General features: G+C 48.2%; 1 protein-coding gene across 1 annotated transcript; it reads left to right on the forward strand.

Moving 5' to 3' along the window:
• The first annotated feature begins 2,643 nt into the window (after positions 1-2,643).
• Positions 2,644-16,153, forward strand: LOC133372615 (acidic leucine-rich nuclear phosphoprotein 32 family member B-like). The gene is made up of 7 exons (XM_061601483.1): positions 2,644-2,851; positions 10,000-10,149; positions 11,018-11,140; positions 12,051-12,246; positions 13,737-13,849; positions 14,496-14,541; positions 15,855-16,153. The coding sequence occupies exons 1-7, from the start codon at positions 2,798-2,800 to the stop codon at positions 15,935-15,937; spliced, it is 765 nt and encodes a 254-aa protein (XP_061457467.1). The 5' UTR covers positions 2,644-2,797; the 3' UTR covers positions 15,938-16,153.
• The last annotated feature ends 3,686 nt before the right edge of the window (positions 16,154-19,839 follow it).

The following is a 19,839-nucleotide window of genomic DNA, read 5'->3' on the forward strand; positions in this document are numbered from 1 at the left end:
ACTGTATTCTATGGAATTCAAGTTGCAGTGCAAATAAAATACAATTTGAAAACTCACAGGGTTTTCTTATTTATTTATTTATTTATTTAATTACGCTTTTAAACCGCCCTATAGCAACAAGCTCTCAGGGCGGTGTACAGCAAAATAAAACCACATTTAAAAAACGAACAAGTGTGGATTAAAACATACAGTATAAAACATATTTAAAAACAAAATTAAAATACGAATAAAATAAAAATACAATTACAGTTAAGTTTAAAATAAAATTAAATTTAAGTTTAAAAGTTTAAAATGCCTGGGCGAAGAGGTAGGTTTTTACCTGGCGCCGAAAAGATAACAAAGAAGGCGCCAGGCGTATCTCATCTGGGAGGGCATTCCATAATTCGGGGGCCACCACTGAAAAGGCCCTAGATTTAATTGTTGTTCTCCGGGCCTCCCTATGAGTTGGGACCCGGAGAAGGGCCTTAGATGTCGAGCGCAGTGAACGAGTAGGTACATAGCGAGAGAGGCGTTCCATCAGATATTGCGGTCCGATGCCGTTAAGGGCTTTATAGGTAAGAACCAACACTTTGAATCTGGCCCGGAAACATATAGGTAGCCAGTGCAGTTGGGCCAGAATAGGTGTTATATGGTCGAATTTCTTCGTCCCAGTAAGAACTCTGGCCGCAGCATTCTGCACTAGCTGAAGTTTCCGAATCGTCTTCAAAGGTAACCCTACGTAGAGTGCATTACAGTAATCCAATCTAGAGGTTACCAGAGCGTGAATAACTGAGGCGAGGTTCTCCCTGTCCAGATAGGGTCGTAGTTGGGCTACCAGCCGAAGCTGGTAGAACGCATTCCGTGCCACCAAGGCTACCTGAGCCTCAAGTGACAGGAGCGGATCTAATAAGACCCCCAAACTACAGACCTGCTCCTTTAGGGGGAGTGTAACCCCATCCAGAGCAGGTCTGACATCAACCACCTGGGCAGAGTACCCCCCCACCAACAGCATCTCAGTCTTGTCAGGATTGAGTTTCAGTTTATTAGCTCTCATCCAGTCCATTATCGCAGCCAGGCAGCGGTTCAGTACATTGACAGCCTCACCTGAGGAAGATGAAAAGGAGAAGTAGAGTTGCGTATCATCAGCATATTGTTGAAAATGCACTCCAAAACTCCTGATGACCTCACCCAGCGGCTTCATATAGATATTAAAGAGCATGGGGGACAGAACTGAACCCTGCGGGACCCCATATTGGAGTACCCAGGGACTCGAGTAATGCTCCCCAAGCATCACCTTCTGGAGGCGATTCCCAAGATAGGAGTGCAGCCACTGCCAAGCAGTGCCTCCAATTCCCAAGTCCGCGAGTCGCCCCAGAAGGATACCATGGTCGATGGTATCAAAAGCCGCCGAGAGATCAAGGAGAACCAACAGAGTTACACTCCCTTTGTCTTTCTCCCGACAGAGGTCATCATACAGGGCGACCAAGGCCGTTTCTGTACCAAACCCCGGCCGAAAGCCCGATTGAAATGGATCCAGATAATCAGTTTCATCCAGAAGAGCCTGGAGCTGGCGAGCGACCACACGCTCCAGGACCTTGCCCAGAAAAGGAACATTTGCTACCGGTCTATAGTTGTCAAAATTGTTGGGGTCCAAGGAGGGTTTTTTTAGGAGCGGTCTCACCACCGCCTGCTTTAGGCAGAGTGGGACCACTCCCTCTCATAAAGAGGCATTAATCACCTCCTTGGCCCAGATGGCTGTTCCATTCCTGCTAGCTTTTATTAGCCATGAGGGGCAAGGGTCCAGAGCAGAAGTGGTCGCCCGCACCTGTCCGAGCACCTTGTCCACATCCTCGAGATGTACCAACTGAAACTCATCCAATAAAACCGGACAAGACTGTGTTCTGGATACCTCATTAGATTCTTCTCTTTTTACAAGCAAGCGGGATATCAGTTTTGTTCAATAAATAAAAGACGCAGTCAAAACGGCAATTCAAAATCATGCGGCATCTTCTGGAGCACAGCGCATTGCAGCTGCTACAACAGGCCAAAAAATCAGAAAGTGGACCACTAACCCCCTCAGCAACTTTGTTTGTGTGGGAACTGGGAAGACCTGGCCTTAACCCAGTAGCTTCCAGTTTCCGTTTAAGAAATTGGTGCCTGAGCAAGTATAACAAATAAATACATAATATGTTCATTCCTTTGTTCCTTCATTCAGGCCACATTTGCACCATACATTTATTCCATTATTATTCCACTGTAAATAGTCGTGGCTTCCCCCACAGCATCCTGGGAAGTGTAGTTTGTGAAGGGTGCTAAGAGATGCCCTGTTCCCTTCACAGAACTACAGTTCCCAGAGTTCTCTGGGAAGAGCAACTGACTGTTAAACCACTCTGAAAATTGTAGCTCTGTGAGGGGAACAGGGGGGTCTCCTTTTAGCTCTCAGCACCCTTCACAAACTACACTTCCCAGGATGCTGTGGGGGAAGCCACGACTTTTAAGTGGAATCATAGCGGAATAAATGCATGGTGTGGATCCGCCAGCAGGGGCCACTGTCGGGCGTGTGCCGCTGAGGCAGGCGCGGCGCAGTGGCGGATCCCGCCCGCCAGGGGTCGCTGTCCCCCTTTTCCTGTCTTCGTCGGCTCTATTTTTGCCTTTTGCAACCCTCGCTCGCTTTTGTTGGCTTTGGCGCCTCGGTGCTATATAAGCCGCGGCGGAGAGGAGGGCCAGAGCTCGCGGCGGAAAGTCTGCGGGGTCGGCGGGTGCGTCCTGCCTGCCTGCCTGGAAGAAAACTCGGTTTGGAGAGGTTTGCTGGCGCACCATGGAGATGAAGAAACGGCTCACGTTGGAGCTCCGAAACAAGAAGCCGAGCGAGGTGAGCTGACGCAGCTCCGCGGTTCCCTTCCAGGCCCGGCTTGCTTCGCTTCTCCCCCCCCCCGCCTCCTGCGCCCCCTCCTCCTTTGCACACACGTGTGCCCGGCCGACATGTTGGAGAGGCGCTTGGGGCCTCCTGGGCGCACCAGGTTGAATGCTCTTCGCGCAGTTTTTGGAGAGCTTTTCCGCCTCATCGTTTTCGCTTTGCCTTCTTTCTATCTCGCTCCCCCCTTTTAGATTTCTTCCTCTCGGAGACAAAGGGGGGGAGGCGGTTACCTCCTCGCGACCTCTTTTAAAACCCCGTTTAAGTCCTCCCCCCCCCAAAAAATAACCCAAATGCGCTTCTTTACGTTCTGTGTTTACAAAAGTGCGTTTTTACGCACGAGAGTAGTTTTAGGGGAATCTTGGAATAGGCGTATTAAAAAAAATAGACGAGAGGGTTGGGATGTATTTTGCGGGGGCTGTTTTCCCCCACAGCCTTTTCGATGTGCCTTGCAAGGGGTGGGGGAATCGAGTCTCTTTTGCATTATTCCTCGGGGTTTGTGTGTATGTGTGTTTCTGGGGCTCAAATCGAGGCCTGCTTGGCGACTTCTCACGTCTAAACCTTGGGGGGGGAGAGAGAAGAGATGGCCTGGAGAGGTAGAGTTGTGTTGTGGGTTTTTAAAAAAAAAGAATTTCTCCACCCAGGAATATTGGAAAAAGCGTTTTGAGAATGGCTGGAAAGGGGGAGCGCGCTACCCCCACCCCAAAAAGGAGGAAATGTCTTGTAGGCCAGGACACACGCATCCCCCAGACCCTGGGAAACGTGGGACAGAGTTGTGGAGAGGGATAAGTCCATTGCTTTTGCGCGATCTCTCCTCTAAACGAGGCGGAACTCGACCGCACGTGGCCTTTTTTTAAAAAAAAATGCGGGGGGGGGAAGGGAGATGGCGGCGGTGAGATCGGCCCCTCCCCTTATAAAAACTGACCCCCCCCGTCGGTAAACACTTTCCTTGCGCCCTTCCAAAAGCGCGATTCTACCCCCCCAAATAATCTGCGCGCGTGGAGCTGAGTAAGAACTTTAAAAGCTGCGAGGTTATATATAGCTGCAGATGATCTTCATGTTCCGGGGGGGAGATCAGGGGGGGAAGGGTTAATTCTCCACACACACACACACACATTATAATCCCCACCCTGATTTTATTACGGGGGGAGAGAGAAAAGCACAGTGGACCTTTTGAGAGCGCAAGGAAAGGGTTCCCTTGATGGTTGGCAAAATAAGGCGTTGCTATGTCAAAATAAAAGGGGGGGTTGGTTAAAACTGAAGCGGTATTTTCTGGGTTTCGGGGGGAAGCCAAAATGCAAAGAAAGGAGTGTGTCGGTGGGGGGAGGAGTGGATGCATGGCGACCTGCGTCCACGTGTAGGGTTTTTTTTAAGGGTGGGGCAAGGGAAAAATGGAGACGGGGCAGCCGGCTGGTGGAGAGGCCAAAGGGTGCCAAACGTGGGGGGGGGCTGCCCTTTGATATTCTGGTTTTTAAAGAGTCGTCCAAGATGGGCTTTAACAGCGGGGCGGCGTGGTTTGGACGGGCGTGCAAGCCTGACTCTTGGGGGGGGGAAGATCTGCCGAGATCAGAGCCAGTTGGAGTGAACGTGGGTGAAGTCGGGAGCTTGAACGCCTGGCTGGGGAGAGGGAGGAGTTGAAACTGCTGTTGGAAGACTTGGCGGGGGCGCTTCCTAGAGGAGCCCCCCCCCGAAGTCTGCGTGCTTGTTGATCATCCTCACTCCCCCTTGCAGCGGGTGGGTGAAGGTTTCTTTGGAGAGGGGGCGGATCTTAAGCCAATGCCAACCGTTTTTCCGGGTGTGTGTGTCTTCAATCAGAGGCAGATCTGGCTCATTTAGCCAGGGAGGTGTTTCGGATGCAGGTTGGATCAGCCATATTTTTGGGGCTGCTGGTTTGTGTGTGTGTGTGTGTGCATTTAGGGAGGGGGACGGGTGTCTCTGGTTAGGATCTTGGAGAGAGAGACAAGAGGCCGGCCTCTTGAGTCCCTGCCCCGTGGGAACCCTTTTTTGGGGGGAGCAGGACCCAGCCCTCTGCCAGTTCCTGGAAGCGGTCTGCATGCCTGTTGAGTCCCATGGGGAGCTTCTTGAAAGGAGAGTGAACTTTAGCCCTGGACGCAATGAAGTTGCACCCCCACCTTTTTATTTTCTTTTTTTTAGCCACGGTGAATGCAGAAGAGGTTTAGGGGCTTGGATGCGATGGTGGGGTCGGATCGGCATTCTCTTGCGGGCACACCTGCGCCCATTCTGCCTCTGCAGCTACCGAAGGCAGCTGGTTTGGATGCTACCGTGGCTTCCCCCTCAGCAAGGCACTCTGGGAGTTGTAGTTCCACAGGGGCGTTTGAGGGAGCTGTGCTTGCTGGGGAGCCTGCGTGGCGTGGGGGGTGTGAAGCAAAAAGCTGCAGTCACGAAGCCAGGGTTTAAAACTAGTTTCAGCTAGACAGCCACTTCTCAGGGATGCTTTGAGGTGCATTTCTGCACTGAGCAGGGGGCTGGACTCGATGGCCTTAGAGACCCCTTCCAACTCTGTGATTCTATAGCCCTTTGCTCCTCCCCTCAGAAATAAAAACCGTCCACACTGGGGCTAATCTTAGCCTCGCTCTCTTGCATCTCAGTTTTACGTTGGTATTGTCCATGCTTGATCTCTCTCGTTCCTGTTAAGGCCAAGGAAAGGCTGCCGGTTGCTGGAGTGTTTGTCACGTGTGTGGCAGCTTTGCCCACCCCAAGGGCCTGTTGGAAGAAACAAGGCTTCTGCAATCGCTGGAGACGATGAGCACGGCGAGCAGTTTGACCTTAATTTGCAGCAGGGGACCCCAGACTCTCTCTCCCAATGGACCACTTCGAAATAGCGGAGGCTCCTGGAGGACTGCGCAGGGATTTTTCTGCCTGTTGCAGCCATTGTGGCACTCAGTGCTGTGTGTGGTTTTTAAAACTGGCTTTCGATTGCTGCTTCGTTGTGTGGTATTTTATTGCTTTGCAATTCATGTTCAATATAACAATAATTAAAAGAAGCAGTTGAACTGCAATGAAAACTCGATACAGACATTTAGCAGGGACAGGCTGCGGACCACTTGGATGAAGCAGGCGGCCCGCTGGGGGTCCACAGACCGCAGTTTGGGCATCTCTGCTGCAGACGAAGCGAGGTTAAAAACACGCTGTGTGCAAGGTGCCCCAGGCTTGTCCGCACGTTGTGGTGAACACAGGTCCAAGCTATCTCTCTGCAGGTCCTGGTATTTGTGTGAAGGTGTGTCCCAGTCTTGATTTATGTGGTTCAGAGGTTAACGTACACAGGCTGTACACTCACTGAATCTTGCATGTGAACGACTGTATGTGCAGACAGTCCGATGCTTTTTATTAATTTATTATTAATTTCTCACATGCCTGTCCTACTTTTCCTCCACAGAGTTCAAGGTGGCACATGCACTTCTCTACCTCCCTGTTTTATCCTCACAACAACCCTGTGAGGTAGGTTAGGCTGACAAGTAGTGACTGGCCCCCAAGGTCACCCAGAGGGCTTCATGGCTGAGTTGGGGGGATTCGAACCCTGGTCTCCCAGGTCCTTGGCCGACATGCTAACCATTACACCACACTGCTGGTGTTTGTTGGGCCATCGGGGAACCTTTCAAACACACTCCCACACAGAGCCTAAATGCTGCCCAAGACAAGACAGCCCTTATGGAAACGTAGCTTTTAAGAGTTTGCTTTGTCCCTCTTTCCTTCTCTGCTGTGTTTTTAGCCTGAGAAAAGCGGCTGCAGTAGCACTGATTTTTGAAAGCCACTCCAAGAGCCTTTTCCCCCCCCCCTTCCTAAAGGGCAGGGTAAAAGGAATGAAAACTGTGAAGTTAAAATCTACCTCAACGTAAGTATAGCGCTTCAGAAAAAGTTAAGGTACAGACATGAATACAGTGTTATAAAAAATATCAGAAATTTAATGTATACAAACAGTATGAAATCCTACAAAGGAGTTATCATGTAGTAATGCAAAATAGGCCAGAAAAGTTTTGAAAATAACTCAGTGCCCATACATAATACGAAACAAAATATATAATGTGGTCAAAACAATGTCAATATCAACATGAAGGGCCTTAACTGTACCTTAACTTTTTCTGCAACAGGGTGAAAGGAACGCCTTCTATAAATTGGCAGTATCGCTGGCCGGGTTCTCTGTAGGTTGTGACTAGGGGTTCCCAAACTGTGGTTTCATGCTGTGCGAGCAAAATTCGGGTGGTCCATGGCACATCTGCAGATCTGATGACAGGAGACAGCCCACCCAATTCAGCATTGCGCAGCCTGCTACAGTTGCTCCCAACAGGCAGAAAAAAACATTAAATGGTCCACCAAACTGGTCGCCTTGCAGGGCTCCTTCTGGGGTGGGCTGTGCATTTGGCGTTTGCTTCCTTCAACCAGACTCTCTCATTCCTCATCTCCCTTCCTTCCCCCCCCCCAACCACAATCTCAGTGGTAGTTTGCTGCATCCGGCTGGTTGCACCTTCCACTTGACTGGGGGGGGGGGGGGAGAGAAATCTGTTTGTCGGGCAGTGCGAAAGAATGCGGTCTGTTTCTCCTGCCTGCCGCCGGCACAGCCGGTTTATTGCTGCTGCTGGACAGATCAGGTCATGCAGCCTTTGTCCTGAGTCACCGAGAGGCTCTGGTGCTCGCTCGGCCACCTTCCGTTGAAGCAGCCATCCACCTGCTGACTCAGGCCATCAGCCCCATCTAGTCAGTATCTTCTACACTGACTGGCACCAGCTCTGTAGATGGCGCCACAGTCTTGCCCAGCCTTGCGTGGAGATGCTGTGGATTGAGCCCAGTACCTTTCTGCACACAAAGCAGATGCTCTGCCACTGAGCTGTTCCCTTTCCGTCAGGGAAAGATAGAGCAAGGCTCTAGTCCCCATGGTTCTGCATAAAGAGCAGATTTTAAATGAGCTCTTGGTGTGATATACAATGCTAGTCCTACTTGCAGTAGGCCCATTGAAGTAAATGGGCATGACATAACTAACAGGTTCATTAATTTCATTGGGTCTACTCTGAGTAGGGCTTCGTGAAATACAACCCATTGGGAGTTGCTGTATAACTATTTATTTATTATTTGATTTATATCCCGCCCTTCCTCCAAGCAGGAGCCCGGGTCAGCAAACAAAAGCACTAAATACACTTTAAAACATCATAAAAGCAGACTTTAAAATACCTTACAACAAAACATCTTAAAAACATTTTTAAAAGCTTTCAAAACATCTTTGTTTTAAACCTTTTTTTAAAAAAAGCAATTCCGACACAGACTATCCCTAGTGAGACGAATGGTCCCATCTATTTCAGTATACATCAGGAGGATAGCCAACATGGTGACCTCTCAGATGTTTTTGGAACTACAACTCCCATAATTCGAGCAACAAAGACTCCCCAAAAGATCTCAGTGATCCAGTTGGGATATATGGGATCTGGCGGTCCTTGAGATAATCTGGGGTGCAAGTTGCAAAGGGCCTTGCAAATGAGGAGAAGAACTCTGAACCTGGCGCATGGGCAGCCAGTGCTTGGTTCTGAGCAGCAGAGTGGTGCGTTGGCGGTAGGTAGCTTGTCCCCTCAATAGTCTAGCTCAGCGATTCCCCTCCCACGGACCACTTGAGAATTGCCGGTGGCCTTGGCAGACCCCGGAATTATTCTTCTGCCGGTTGGAGCAATTGTGATGTTGCTGTGTGATTTTTGAACTGCTTTTTCACTGGTGCTTTTATTTTTTTCTGTTGCATTTTATCTCACAGTGTTTTGCGTTGCCCTAGATTCAACGGCCATGCAATATAAGACACGAGATAAGTGACGGAACTGCAGTTAAAATGCCCATGAATGTTTAATGTGGACATGCCGTGGGCCACCGGAATGAAGCTCGCTGGTCCATGGGTCACCGTTTGGGGACCTCTGGTCTATCTGCAGTGTTTTGCACCAGCTGGGGCCCCCAAACCAGACCCAAGGGAAGCCCCACATAGAGGGCATTGCAATAACAGAATCTTGAGCTTAGCAGTGCACGAAGTGAGCTTCCTAACTAATCTGGCACTGGACTTGCTGTCACCCAGAAATCTTTGCATGGGGAGACAGCTTGCAACGGAGTTCGCTTCAAGCCAGTCCTCTAAGCAGCTTTAAAATGGAGGTGTTGAGACAACAATATATATTTAAATCCTTGTGTGTGTGTCTGCTTTGTGGGTTTATTTTTTGCAGGGTGTGTGTGTTGGAATGTCTGCTGAAATTTGGAAAGAGGCTCTTTCCCATGGGTGGCAGCCGCCAGGTGGCGCCATTCAGTCATTCTGACAACACGTGATCCTGATAACAAACGGGGGCTGTTTCATCTTGTTTTGCTGGGGATTAATTTTGGAGATTGGAGAAAGGGGGTCAGATTTGTCTCCAGTTGCTCATTGCTAGTGCCGAGTTCTGTTTCCTTTGCTGGTATACCTCTTTGCACGCATTTTATCTTTGTAACCCTAACAGCAATCTTGTGTGGTAGGCTGCTGTTATCCCCATAACTACAGGTAGGAGAGGCTGACTCTGACCAAATGCTGCCTTTCCAATGGCAAGGAGCAAGATTTCACCTGGCTCTCATCCCAAACGACGTCTTAAGAACTGCACTCAGTTCTTCACAACATGTATTTTTGGTGCTGGGGTAAAATCACTGCTTCCCTGGGACTATTCCAGTACTAATTTCCTGGGTACACCAGAGTCGGTGTGGTGTAGTGGTTAGAGCAGTGGTTCCCAAACTTCCTCCTCCTCCCCACGCTCAGGATCTTGGCGGACCACTTCATGATTTTTCTGACTCTTGTAGCCGTTGTAATACGCTGTGTCAGATGCTGTCTAATTTTTAACGACGTTTTTCTTGCTGCTGTTACTACATTGTATGACCATTTGCAACAATTAAAATGAGGTGAAGAATCAAGATGAACATGGAATGCAGTGGATATGCCCTCTCCCGTCTTTGGCCACAAATTCACAGGCGTGCCACAGGCCACCTGAATAAAGCTCAGTCCACGGACCACCGTTTGGGAACCCCTGTCTTAAGGAGCCGTGAGAGACTGGCTTCCGGCATTGTGCCGAGAGATGGTCCCTTTCTAACCCCGTACCCCTTCCTAGGTAAAGGAGCTGGTTTTGGACAACTGTCGCTCAGACGATGGGAAGATTTGCGGTCTCTCCTCTGACTTCGAAAACCTCGAATTCCTCAGCATGATCAATGTGAACCTCCTCTCTGTCTCCAATCTCCCTAAGCTCAATAAACTTCGTAAGGTAAGCAGCCAGGCCAGCGACAGAGTCCTGTGCATTTGTGTGTGCATGCCAAAATGATATAGATTCTATTTTGCATTGTTGTAGGCCCCCCCCACCACCAAGCAGGACATTCCCTCCACCCTTCCAATCATACTTAGCTCCCTCCTTGCCTCTCTTCTAAGACCATCAGAATTATCCATGCACCATTCACCCACCCACCCGGTCATAAGGACTAGAAACTTAGAAAAGAAAAGAGTTGAGATTCTGGGTGCTTTCTGCGCCAAATTTTTTTTTTATCCTTGCACCAACTATACACAGCTCTGGCTGCATTAATATTACTTGCTTTGTCCTTTTTGTATCTGAAATAAAATACACCTGTTTGTATTTTATCAATTTGTCAAATCCTACAAAGAATAAATCCTCCTTGCTTGTGAGGAATACGGTGAGTTTCTCCAAGTAGCCTCCCCAGGTATCGATTTGGCAGAATCCTACACGGAGTTTGTTAAATCTTGTGTCTTGGCGTGTGGACCAGACTTGCCTATTGAAACCTCTTACATTTGCAAAATTGTTACTATACACATAAGTCTGATCTCGCTTTGCCACATAGCAGAACACTTGTTCCTGTGGCCTTGATGTGCCACGCACACATTCATGTGGAAATAATAATTCTGTCCAACCTTACCGGGTGTTGTAAGGAAGGCAGTGAAGGCACACAAAGCCCTTTGAACCCGCAAACTGCTTAGGATGACTTTTTTCTCTTTTCCTTGTGGCAGCAAAGAAGATGACTGCAGAATAAAATGGGGAGGGGTTTATTGTTTTTGGGGCGCGGGTTAGAATTCTAGCTATTTGCTCTGGACCCTCTGAAATGGCACGGTGATCCTCTCCACAGCTGGAGCTCAGCGACAATCGCATTTCTGGGGGCCTGGAAGTCCTTGCAGAGAAAACCGCAAACCTGACACACTTGAATCTTAGCGGGAACAAAATCAAAGACATAAATACCTTGGAACCACTGGTGAGTAACCATATTTTGCAGACAGCCCGCATTTTGAAGAGGGCAGGTTCAGAAACGATTGAAACAAGCAGTGTGCCTGTTTGTGTTTCTCCCATGAGTAAGGCCAGGAGATGGAACATTTCAGAGTTGCCCCAGAGAAAGCTAGCTAGTCCCCCTCATCCCCTTTCCTAGCAGTGCTGTCTAGCATTTGGCTGCTGCTTTGCCTTAAAATCCCCAGTCAAGTACCTAGTCCTCATGGATGCAAAGGCGATATATTTGTAAGTGGGTAGGCAAAATGAGCTTAGAGATCTTAAAATCTGAAATTGGCTTGGGGGGGGGAGGCCAGAGTCTTGGGATTGTAGCCAGCTAAGATCTACTCTGAGTAGACCCATTAAAATGAATGGACACGCCTCATTCAGGCATGACTAAATGACACATTAAAATACATGCCTGGCTTGCCTGAACAAAAGCATTTTTCAGGAGGTGCTAAAAACGATACAAGGAAGGTCCCTGCCTCATATCAATGGGCGGGGAGTTCCAAAGTGTAAAAGCTACCATGCTAAAAGACTGATTTCCTTGCAAGTGCAGAACTAACGTTATGTGGCACTTGCAAAAGATCAAAGTGGGCACAAATGGAGTGAGGTGGTCCTTCAGAACAATCGGATCCCAAACTGTTGAGGGCTTCATATATCAATAGCAACGTTTTGAACTCGGCCCGGTGACAATTTGACAGCCAGCGCAGATCTCCGAGCAAGGCTGTTGCAGGCTGACTGGGTCTCGCTCCCATTCTGTGCTCCCTGCAGTTCCCGGATATAGAAGCCTTGCGAGGGATTGTGCTCTTTTTGGGAGGGGGAAGGGGTCCCAAACTCATAATCCTTCCAGGGGAGAGCAGAGTAGAGCATGTCCCACTTAACCCCTGGCATCTTTGCAGAAGAAACTCCCTCACCTACGGAGCTTGGACCTTTTCAACTGCGAAGTGACGACGCTGATCAACTACCGCGAGAGCATATTTGCCCTCCTCCCCCAGCTCACTTACCTGGACGGCTTTGATACGAACGACAAAGAGGCCCCCGACTCAGACCCGGAGGTGGATGGGCTGGATGACGAGTATGACGAAAATGGAGAGGGTAAGAATCTGCCTGCGATGCTATGTTCTCCGTGCAGAACTCTTCTGAACAACTGCCAAGTGGGGTGCCATCTAGCCTTGCACCTTCCATTTAAAGCACTGTGATGTCACTTTAAACAGTCATGGCTTCCCCACCTCAAAGAATCCTGGGAGCTGTACTTTGTTAAAGGTGCTGAGAGTTGTTCCCCTTGCCGAGCTACAACTCCCAGAGTGGCTTAACAATTGAATCAGTTCTTTTTCCCAGGGAACTTGGGGAATAGAGGTCTCCTAACAATTCTCAGCACCTTTTATGAACTATGGTTCCCCAGATTCTTTGGGGGAAGCCATGACAGTTGAGAGTGGTGTGATGCTGCTTTAAATGATATAGTGCAGATGGGGCTTGAGTGGGCTTCATTTTTCTGCTAGTGTGTCCTGGGCACAGTCAGGCCTAACTTCACCTGTACTGCAAAACTCTGTTGCTGCCTGTTGAAACATGAGGTTTTGGACAGGGTCTTTCCCTGCCTGGGGATTGGAACCCGGGACCTTTTGGGTGGAAAGTAGGTATTCTACCACTGAGCTGTGGCCCTCCCCTAAGAAAGGTTCCAGTCCTCATGGTCCTGAATAAAGAGCTGATTTAAATAGGGAAATGCTTTCTACTGCTTCAGACCATTTCTTCACCTAGCTGAGGACTGTCTACAGCAGGGGTTTCCAAACTGGTCCATGGACCAGCCAGCTTCATTCAGGTGGTCTGTGTCATGTCCGCAGTAAATATTCATATTGATTGGCCATTGCTTTTCTTCCTTACCTTGCATTTCATTATGTTACAATTTGAATTATACAGGATGCAATTGTAATATGCCATATAAGAAATAAAAGGAGTAGTAAAATTACAATTACAAACCATACAGCACCTTGCACAGTGCATTGAAATTGCTGCGGCAGGCAGAAAAATCATTACGCGGTCCGCCAAGAGCCTCGGCAGTTTTGAAGTAGTCATGGGGGGGAGTTTGGGGGCCCTGATCCAAATTAAGGTAGAATGGCCCTCCGTGCTTTGATTCCTCAGCGTCTGTAGCTTTTGTCGAAGTCTCGTTTCTTCCAACAAGCCCTCAGGACAGACAAAATAGTCGCACAGATCACAAACACACAAAAGCCATTGTGATTTTTCAAGGGGTCTGAGTGAAAAAAGTTTGGCAGCCACTGGTCTACGGTGACTGGTAGTGGGTTGAAGACTGGTGTGTGGAGTGGGGTCTTTCCCACCAAAATGGGGACATTGGGGATTGAACCCAGGGCCACGTGTGCGGAACACTTGAAAATTGTCAACCCTGGGCAAACTTTGATCTGAAAAAACTCTTAGTCTTGAGGGCATCGCACATGGGCAGATGCATGTGTATATAGGTTTTTGGGCAGAATAATCCTTGCTCTCTCCAAATCCCCTTTTTCAAGTCTCTCATGGGATATCTTTTTTTTCTCTTCATTCTCTGTCTTGCACCCCCCCCCCATTTCTCAATTTAGAAGGTGAAGAAGAAGATGAGGAGGAGCTGGATGAAGATGTTGTTGATGAAGAAGAAGAAGAAGAAGAAGATGATCTGGATGGCGAAGAGGAGGAGGATGGGGTAGATGATGAAGTAAGTGGTTAGGGGTGTCTCTCCTTTTGCAGAAACGCTAGTCGGCATTCTGTTGTTGATGCTTTCCCCCCTGAGCAACATTGGGCGTTCCGTCAAGTAACAGCATTTCCCTCTCAGCCAATATCTTGCAAGAAGGGGAAATACTTTTTTTGCAAGTAGGCTGCAGGTGATCATTCAAACACAGGAAGCCACCTCAGGCCACTGGTATGTCTATTTTTTCCCCCTCAGTCTTGGTACCCAAGAGAGTTGTAACTGGTTATGGCCAGAGATCAAAACCTGGGACCGATTGCATGCAAAAATATGTGTGCTCCGTCTAAAGATGATGCAAGATACCTCATTGTTCTGAAGAAAGCACTGGTTTTAAATGGGGGCCATCTAGCTTGGTATTGTCTGCATGGGCCAGTCCTACCTGGAGAGGCTGAGAATTCAGCCTGCCACCTTCACTGTGCAACGTAGATGTTCTATGACTGAGCTATTCTCCCTCCCCAAAATGTCTAGTTCTCTTTTTGTAAAAATAAAAAATTGTTTGCCCTCTCTTTGGTGAGCGCCTTGGGGGTTCTGTCAAGCTGAACATCCCACCTTGGAGAGGAGTTAGAAGTTGATACTGTGCGGTGGGATTCTTAAACGTTTCCTCTCTTGACTTCAGGACGAAGATGAGGAGGAGGAAGGAGAGGAGGAAGACTATGAAGAAGGTGAGTACGTTACTGTTAGTGCTCCTGGCTCTGAACTGTGGTTTGGAGATGGGAACCCTCTACACCCTCCAAAGAATGGATAATTTGGAGATTCTTGGCTTAAAATGCTGGTTTGGTGTGAGCTACAAATCTCAAGTCCCCAGTTCAAATCCTTCCCCCCGCTGTGGCCTTGTTAGGCGGCCCTAAGCAAACTAACACTCTCTGTTAGCCTCCTGGCTGCAGCCCAGGAATAAAAAGCCCTGGCCTACCTTGCGGGGTAGTTGTTGCATGTTGCGTCACGCCCACGATAATGTGTGGAAAAGCCCTTTGTGAACGTCGCCTGAGCAGTTTTGCACGCAGAGCCTTGATGGGTTTTTATTGAAGGGCGGCGTATAAAAGGTGTTTGTTATTAAGTTTTTATTCTTGATAACAAAATACGCATGCAAATGTAGCTTTCAAATGTATGCTCTTTTGACTTGCTGGTAGGAAGTGGAAAGTGAATCCATCAGTAGATGGAGTCACAGAAGATGGAACCAAACAGTGCTTTCCCCACCCCAGACTCTGAAATTCTCTTTCATTTTGCTACTTGAGTTTTTCGGTAACCACATTTGCCATTCAACTTAACTGACTGCTGGGGGTCACCCCCCCTTTTGATGTTCTTAAAAGTTGTGGTGTTTCATCTGAATGAAACAACTGCCTTTCATGACCTCAGGGTAGTGTGTACCTAGATTGGTGGGGGTTACTCCACAATGCAACAGCCCTGCGATGTAGGTCATCACACCTGGCTGCTGGTCACTCAGCGAGCTTCTTAGCTGTGTAAGGATTTGATCTCTGGTCTCCTTAGTGCTCTTTTAAGCTAGCCTTGTAAATAAGCTCACAGAAGTAACTAGCCCACAATATTTTTTACTAAGAGGCTAAGTAGCCTGTGCTGACTGCAGCCCCGTTCACTCGCCTGCGTGGAAATCATGGTCACCTACGGCAACCAGGCACGTTGGTTAAAAAAAAAAAAATACAAGGCTGAAATAAGTCCCCAAATGTTACTAACCCAGCAAGAAACTTTACCAGCCTGCTTTTTTTCCACTATTATTATTCAAAAGAGCCCTGGAGTGCGCCATTCCTCCATCTTTGGCAGCCTGCATTGCTTGCCTGGATGAGCTTCCTTGTCGTCTATGGCGAATAGGCAAGCAATTAAATGCAAGTCTGATGTTACTTAGTGTAAAGGACTCGTTCTTTGCATTCTGTTGCGGGGAGCTGCCTTCATGGATGGGAAAGGCAGGTTATTAAAAGGTGAGTCTTGAACATTCTTAATAATCTTTAAAAAAAATTCTTCGTAGATCTCCGACGGGGGGAGAAGCGGAAACGAGAGGTTGAAGGCGAGGGAGAGGACGATCCTGATGAGGAGGAGGAAGACGACTGACTGCGCCTGCCCTTCTTAGCCAATCCGTTTTACGGACTGTGACTTTTCTGGCTCCTGCTGTTTTCTCCCAAGTGAGACTGTGACGACAAATTTCTTCTTTCACAACCCCACCCCACCTCTAGCGTTGCTTCCCAGCCCACCCCACCCCCTTTGTATCGCTGGAACACCCACAGTATATTTTTTTAAGATGTAGAATACAGTTTAGGTGTGTCAGGAGATCTTGTTGGGTTGCTTTTTTCCCCTCTCTCTTCCTGGAAATGCTCACATCTTGCCTTCCCTCGCGGCCCCCCAACTCTCCTCTATTTGGGTATTTTGCGACCAAAGGCTTCTTTATAATTCGACGGTGCATTTGATAAGCCTGCAGCAATTTATTATTATTTTTCCTCCACCCCCCTTTCTCTGATCTAGCCCTGTATGCTCAGGTATGACTACTTCTCCACTGGGGGCGGGGGGCAGCTTTGGTTGTAAACTTCAGATGGATAGGACTGCCTTCGAGTCGATCACGACTTATGGCGACCCTCTGAACAGGGTTTTCATGGTAAGTGGTATTCAGAGGGGGTTTACCATTGCCTCCCTCTGAGGCTGAGAGGCAGTGACTGGCCCAAGGTCACGCAGGGAGCTTCATGGCTGTGTGGGGATTCGAACCCAGGTCTCCCTGATCTCCCAGGCGGGCATCATTTGGAGTTGGCCTCAACTTGAGGACAAAAGCCGAACATCCAGGATACGCACAACGTTTTTGTTTTGGTTGGGTTTTGGAAATAAGTCTGTGACAAAAGAAATCGGTGAGGTGATGATGATGGCCACGAGTGCTCCAGCTGGAATTTCTGGCTGTGATGGAAGAGCCCTGGATGGCTTGGGCATCTCGGATGAGGTCTGTTGCAACGCCATAAAATTGCTTAAAACTGGATTTTTTTATAATTTTTGATGTTCTGTTGTGATCCTTTAAAGGCAGCTTGCTGATCTGTGGCCTGTGGGCCATCCGTAATGTGGTACACCCCCATCGTCTGATTCCCCCATCCCCCCCACAAACACACTGGTCAATCTCCGATAGTCCACAGTAACTCATTTAGGTTGCGGATCTCTCTTAAGGAAGCTTCTTGCATTGCCTAACCTTCCTGAAATAATTGTATAATTTTTCAATTTCAGTTTGAGAGTTCGCTGTTGCTGAAGGCATCTGTATTATTTCAGAGGTGGGCTCTTTTTGGCGGCGGCGGGGGGGAATTGCCCTGCACCCCCCTCTGCAAACTCTCTTTGCGATTCACAAGGCCAAGGGTTTTAGAAGCCAAACCCGCAATGTCATCTTTCTCCCACATACCTTGTGGTGGGTTTTCCCTACTTTTGGAAATTCCACAGGAGGCTTGTAGCTTAGCAGGTTATCCTATAAGATAACCCCCCCCCCCCAAAAAAAAGGGTTTATGAAGGGGGCAAGACAGAAAGTTTGGATGCTGTGCTGAAAGAATGTTGCTGATTATAGCTACCAAGTCCTATTTTTTATTTTTGCAATCATTTTTTATATTGTGCATAGCCTCCGTCCGTCGGGGAGAGTTCCATGAATTGCTCGTCCTACTCTTTTTTCCCCACTTCCTGCTTCCTTGAGGAAGAAGAGAGGTGTGCCAGCCAGTGCAGTTTGGAGATAATGGGATTGGTACCCTTAAATTCAGGGCAGTTTCTGGAGGCGTCAGTACACTGCGTTTTTTGTTGCCGTTGAGCGTGGTTTCCGTCTTGAAACAAACCAACCGATGCTGCTTCTCAGAAAGGAATTGTAGCTTTGCAAAAAAAACAGGGGGACCGTCAAGCAATCTTTACTGTCTTTGCCTTTCCTTGCAAAGCGTGCCAATTCTCAGAGTTTCTTGCGCTGGGGGTGGGGGCCAGTGATGGTAACGCTTGGGAGCGGTTGGCAGTGCAAATGAAGACGACCACCAGATGGGTTGCTGCCCCCTTCCTCGCACTTTTGCTGTGAGAAGCAAGCGGCTTCCTGGAGATATGGGGTTCAAAGCCTTGTTTCTGCACACGTGACTTATTTCTCTCTCTGCCCCCCCCCAAATAATCCAGATACATTTTTAAGAGTTGTGGTTGCATCGTCCCTGGGAGGACATATCCAGCATCACTCCCTTCATGACATTTTTTGATATATATTGACCCTAATTTAAAAGCCAGGCTTTGATGCAGTCGAAACTAGTCCAAGGACTAACAGTTATCCTGTGTTTGTGTGTGTGTCTTTTGGTTTTATCTTTTGGAGGGAGTGGGGTTGGTCCTTTTTTATATATAAATATATACTTTTTGTTAAGAAATCTGAATAAAAACTTTTAATAAAAGACTTCAGTTTTTTTAAAAAAACACCATGCAGTTGTGTAATAGGGTGGTGTATTACAGGATTTCTGTTTGGGGGGCAGGGAGAAATTTGAAGGGATGGTTAAATTAAAAAGCTTCAAGACCTCATGGTAAGTTTTGTTTTGTGAGGAGGGAGCAAAGAGGCAAGAGTATGAACTCTCCCCATTTCATTAGTGGATGAGGAGGAATTATTACGCAGGATTCCCTGTTAGACGTTTTATAGTCAATGCCACGTATAAGCCTAATGTGGAAAGGTAACGTTCTCAGGTGCTTTGCCTGTTGCTGTCACGAGCGACTCCCCTCGGAGGACAGGTTGCCGCCATTGGGGCTTTTTAGTTTACAGAAAAGGCGAGTCCGAGGTGGCATGATAGAAGTGTGTGAAATCGGGCATGGCGCGAAGGAAGTAGACCGAGAAAAGTTTTTCTCCCTCTCCCATAACAGTAGAACTCGGGGACACCCGATGAACCTAAATGCTGGTAGAATCAGGACAGACAAAAGAAAGGACTAATTCACACAGCAGAGTTAAAACTGCAGAATTTGCTCCCACAAAGAGACAGCGACGGCCGCCAACAAGGCTGGCCACTAGCCACGTTGGTTGTGTCTGCTTCCGCAGTCGAAGGTGGCATGTCCCCAAATGCCGCTTGTTGGAAACCACAGGCAGGAGGGGAGAGTCGCGGTTGGGCTCAGGTCCTGCATGCTGTAACGAGCATCTGGTTGGCTAGGAGGCCGGCCTTGATGGCCACTGGCCTGATTCAGCAGGGCTGTGCTTAATGTTCTGACCTGACGGCTGACCCTTTTCTTCCATGGGGCTGATAGGGAGAATGACTTGAAGAGAACACCAGCTGTTGTGTTTTTGCTTGTGTAGGGAGGGCCTTAGAAGGTACTTCCCTTTAAAATTTTGCAGTTTGGGCTTGCCTTTCCAAATGACTGCCTGGAGCTTTTCTTTGCCCCAAGAGATGCGCACGTGTCTTGTCTTCAGCCACAAGGGGGCACTGCTGGCGCACGTTTGACAGCCATTTCCCTTTCACCGTTTGTAACGAAGGCAAGTTTTGTGAATGCATGATGTTACTTGAGCAATTGGGCAAGGGGCCGTAGCATCTGCCTTGCCTGCAGAAGTCCCCAGCTTCAGTTCCTGATGCTGTCTGAATGGATCCCTAGAGGGTTGATGCCAGCCAGTGTAAGGCAATACTGAACTAGATAGACCCAAGGTCTGACTCGGGTTCCCCTTTAAGGTGTTCTTCCTTTTAATTAAAAAAAAAAGTGTGCTTCTCCAAACCTTGGGATTCCCCCAATCCTACCTCTTGGTTGCATAGATGATGCCATTCTGGGTATAGAAACAGTGGCCCTCATAACTTAATTATTTTTTATTGCTTATTAAATTTATATCCTGCCCTTCCTCCCAGAAGGAGCCCAGGGTGGCAACAGCTGCGGAATAATAGATGAATTTGTGTACTGTGGCTTTTTTTTTTTACTGTTAATTTAGAACTATCAGTGCTGATGGGATTGTATAAAGAATGAAAGCACAAGTCCCTGCCCTCAAGGAGCTTACAATCTAGAAATCGACAGATAGA

Source organism: Rhineura floridana, chromosome 18 (assembly GCF_030035675.1).
Source record: "Rhineura floridana isolate rRhiFlo1 chromosome 18, rRhiFlo1.hap2, whole genome shotgun sequence".
Classification (NCBI taxonomy): Eukaryota; Metazoa; Chordata; class Lepidosauria; order Squamata; family Rhineuridae; genus Rhineura; species Rhineura floridana.

Excerpts from the sequence above, each read along its gene's own strand:
- LOC133372615 (XM_061601483.1), top strand. The coding sequence starts at position 2,798 with ATGGAGATGAAGAAACGGCTCACGTTGGAGCTCCGAAACAAGAAGCCG. Across the intron at positions 2,852-9,999 it reads GAAACAAGAAGCCGAGCGAG|GTAAAGGAGCTGGTTTTGGA; the intron begins GTGAGCTGACGC and ends ACCCCTTCCTAG. Across the intron at positions 11,141-12,050 it reads TAAATACCTTGGAACCACTG|AAGAAACTCCCTCACCTACG; the intron begins GTGAGTAACCAT and ends GCATCTTTGCAG.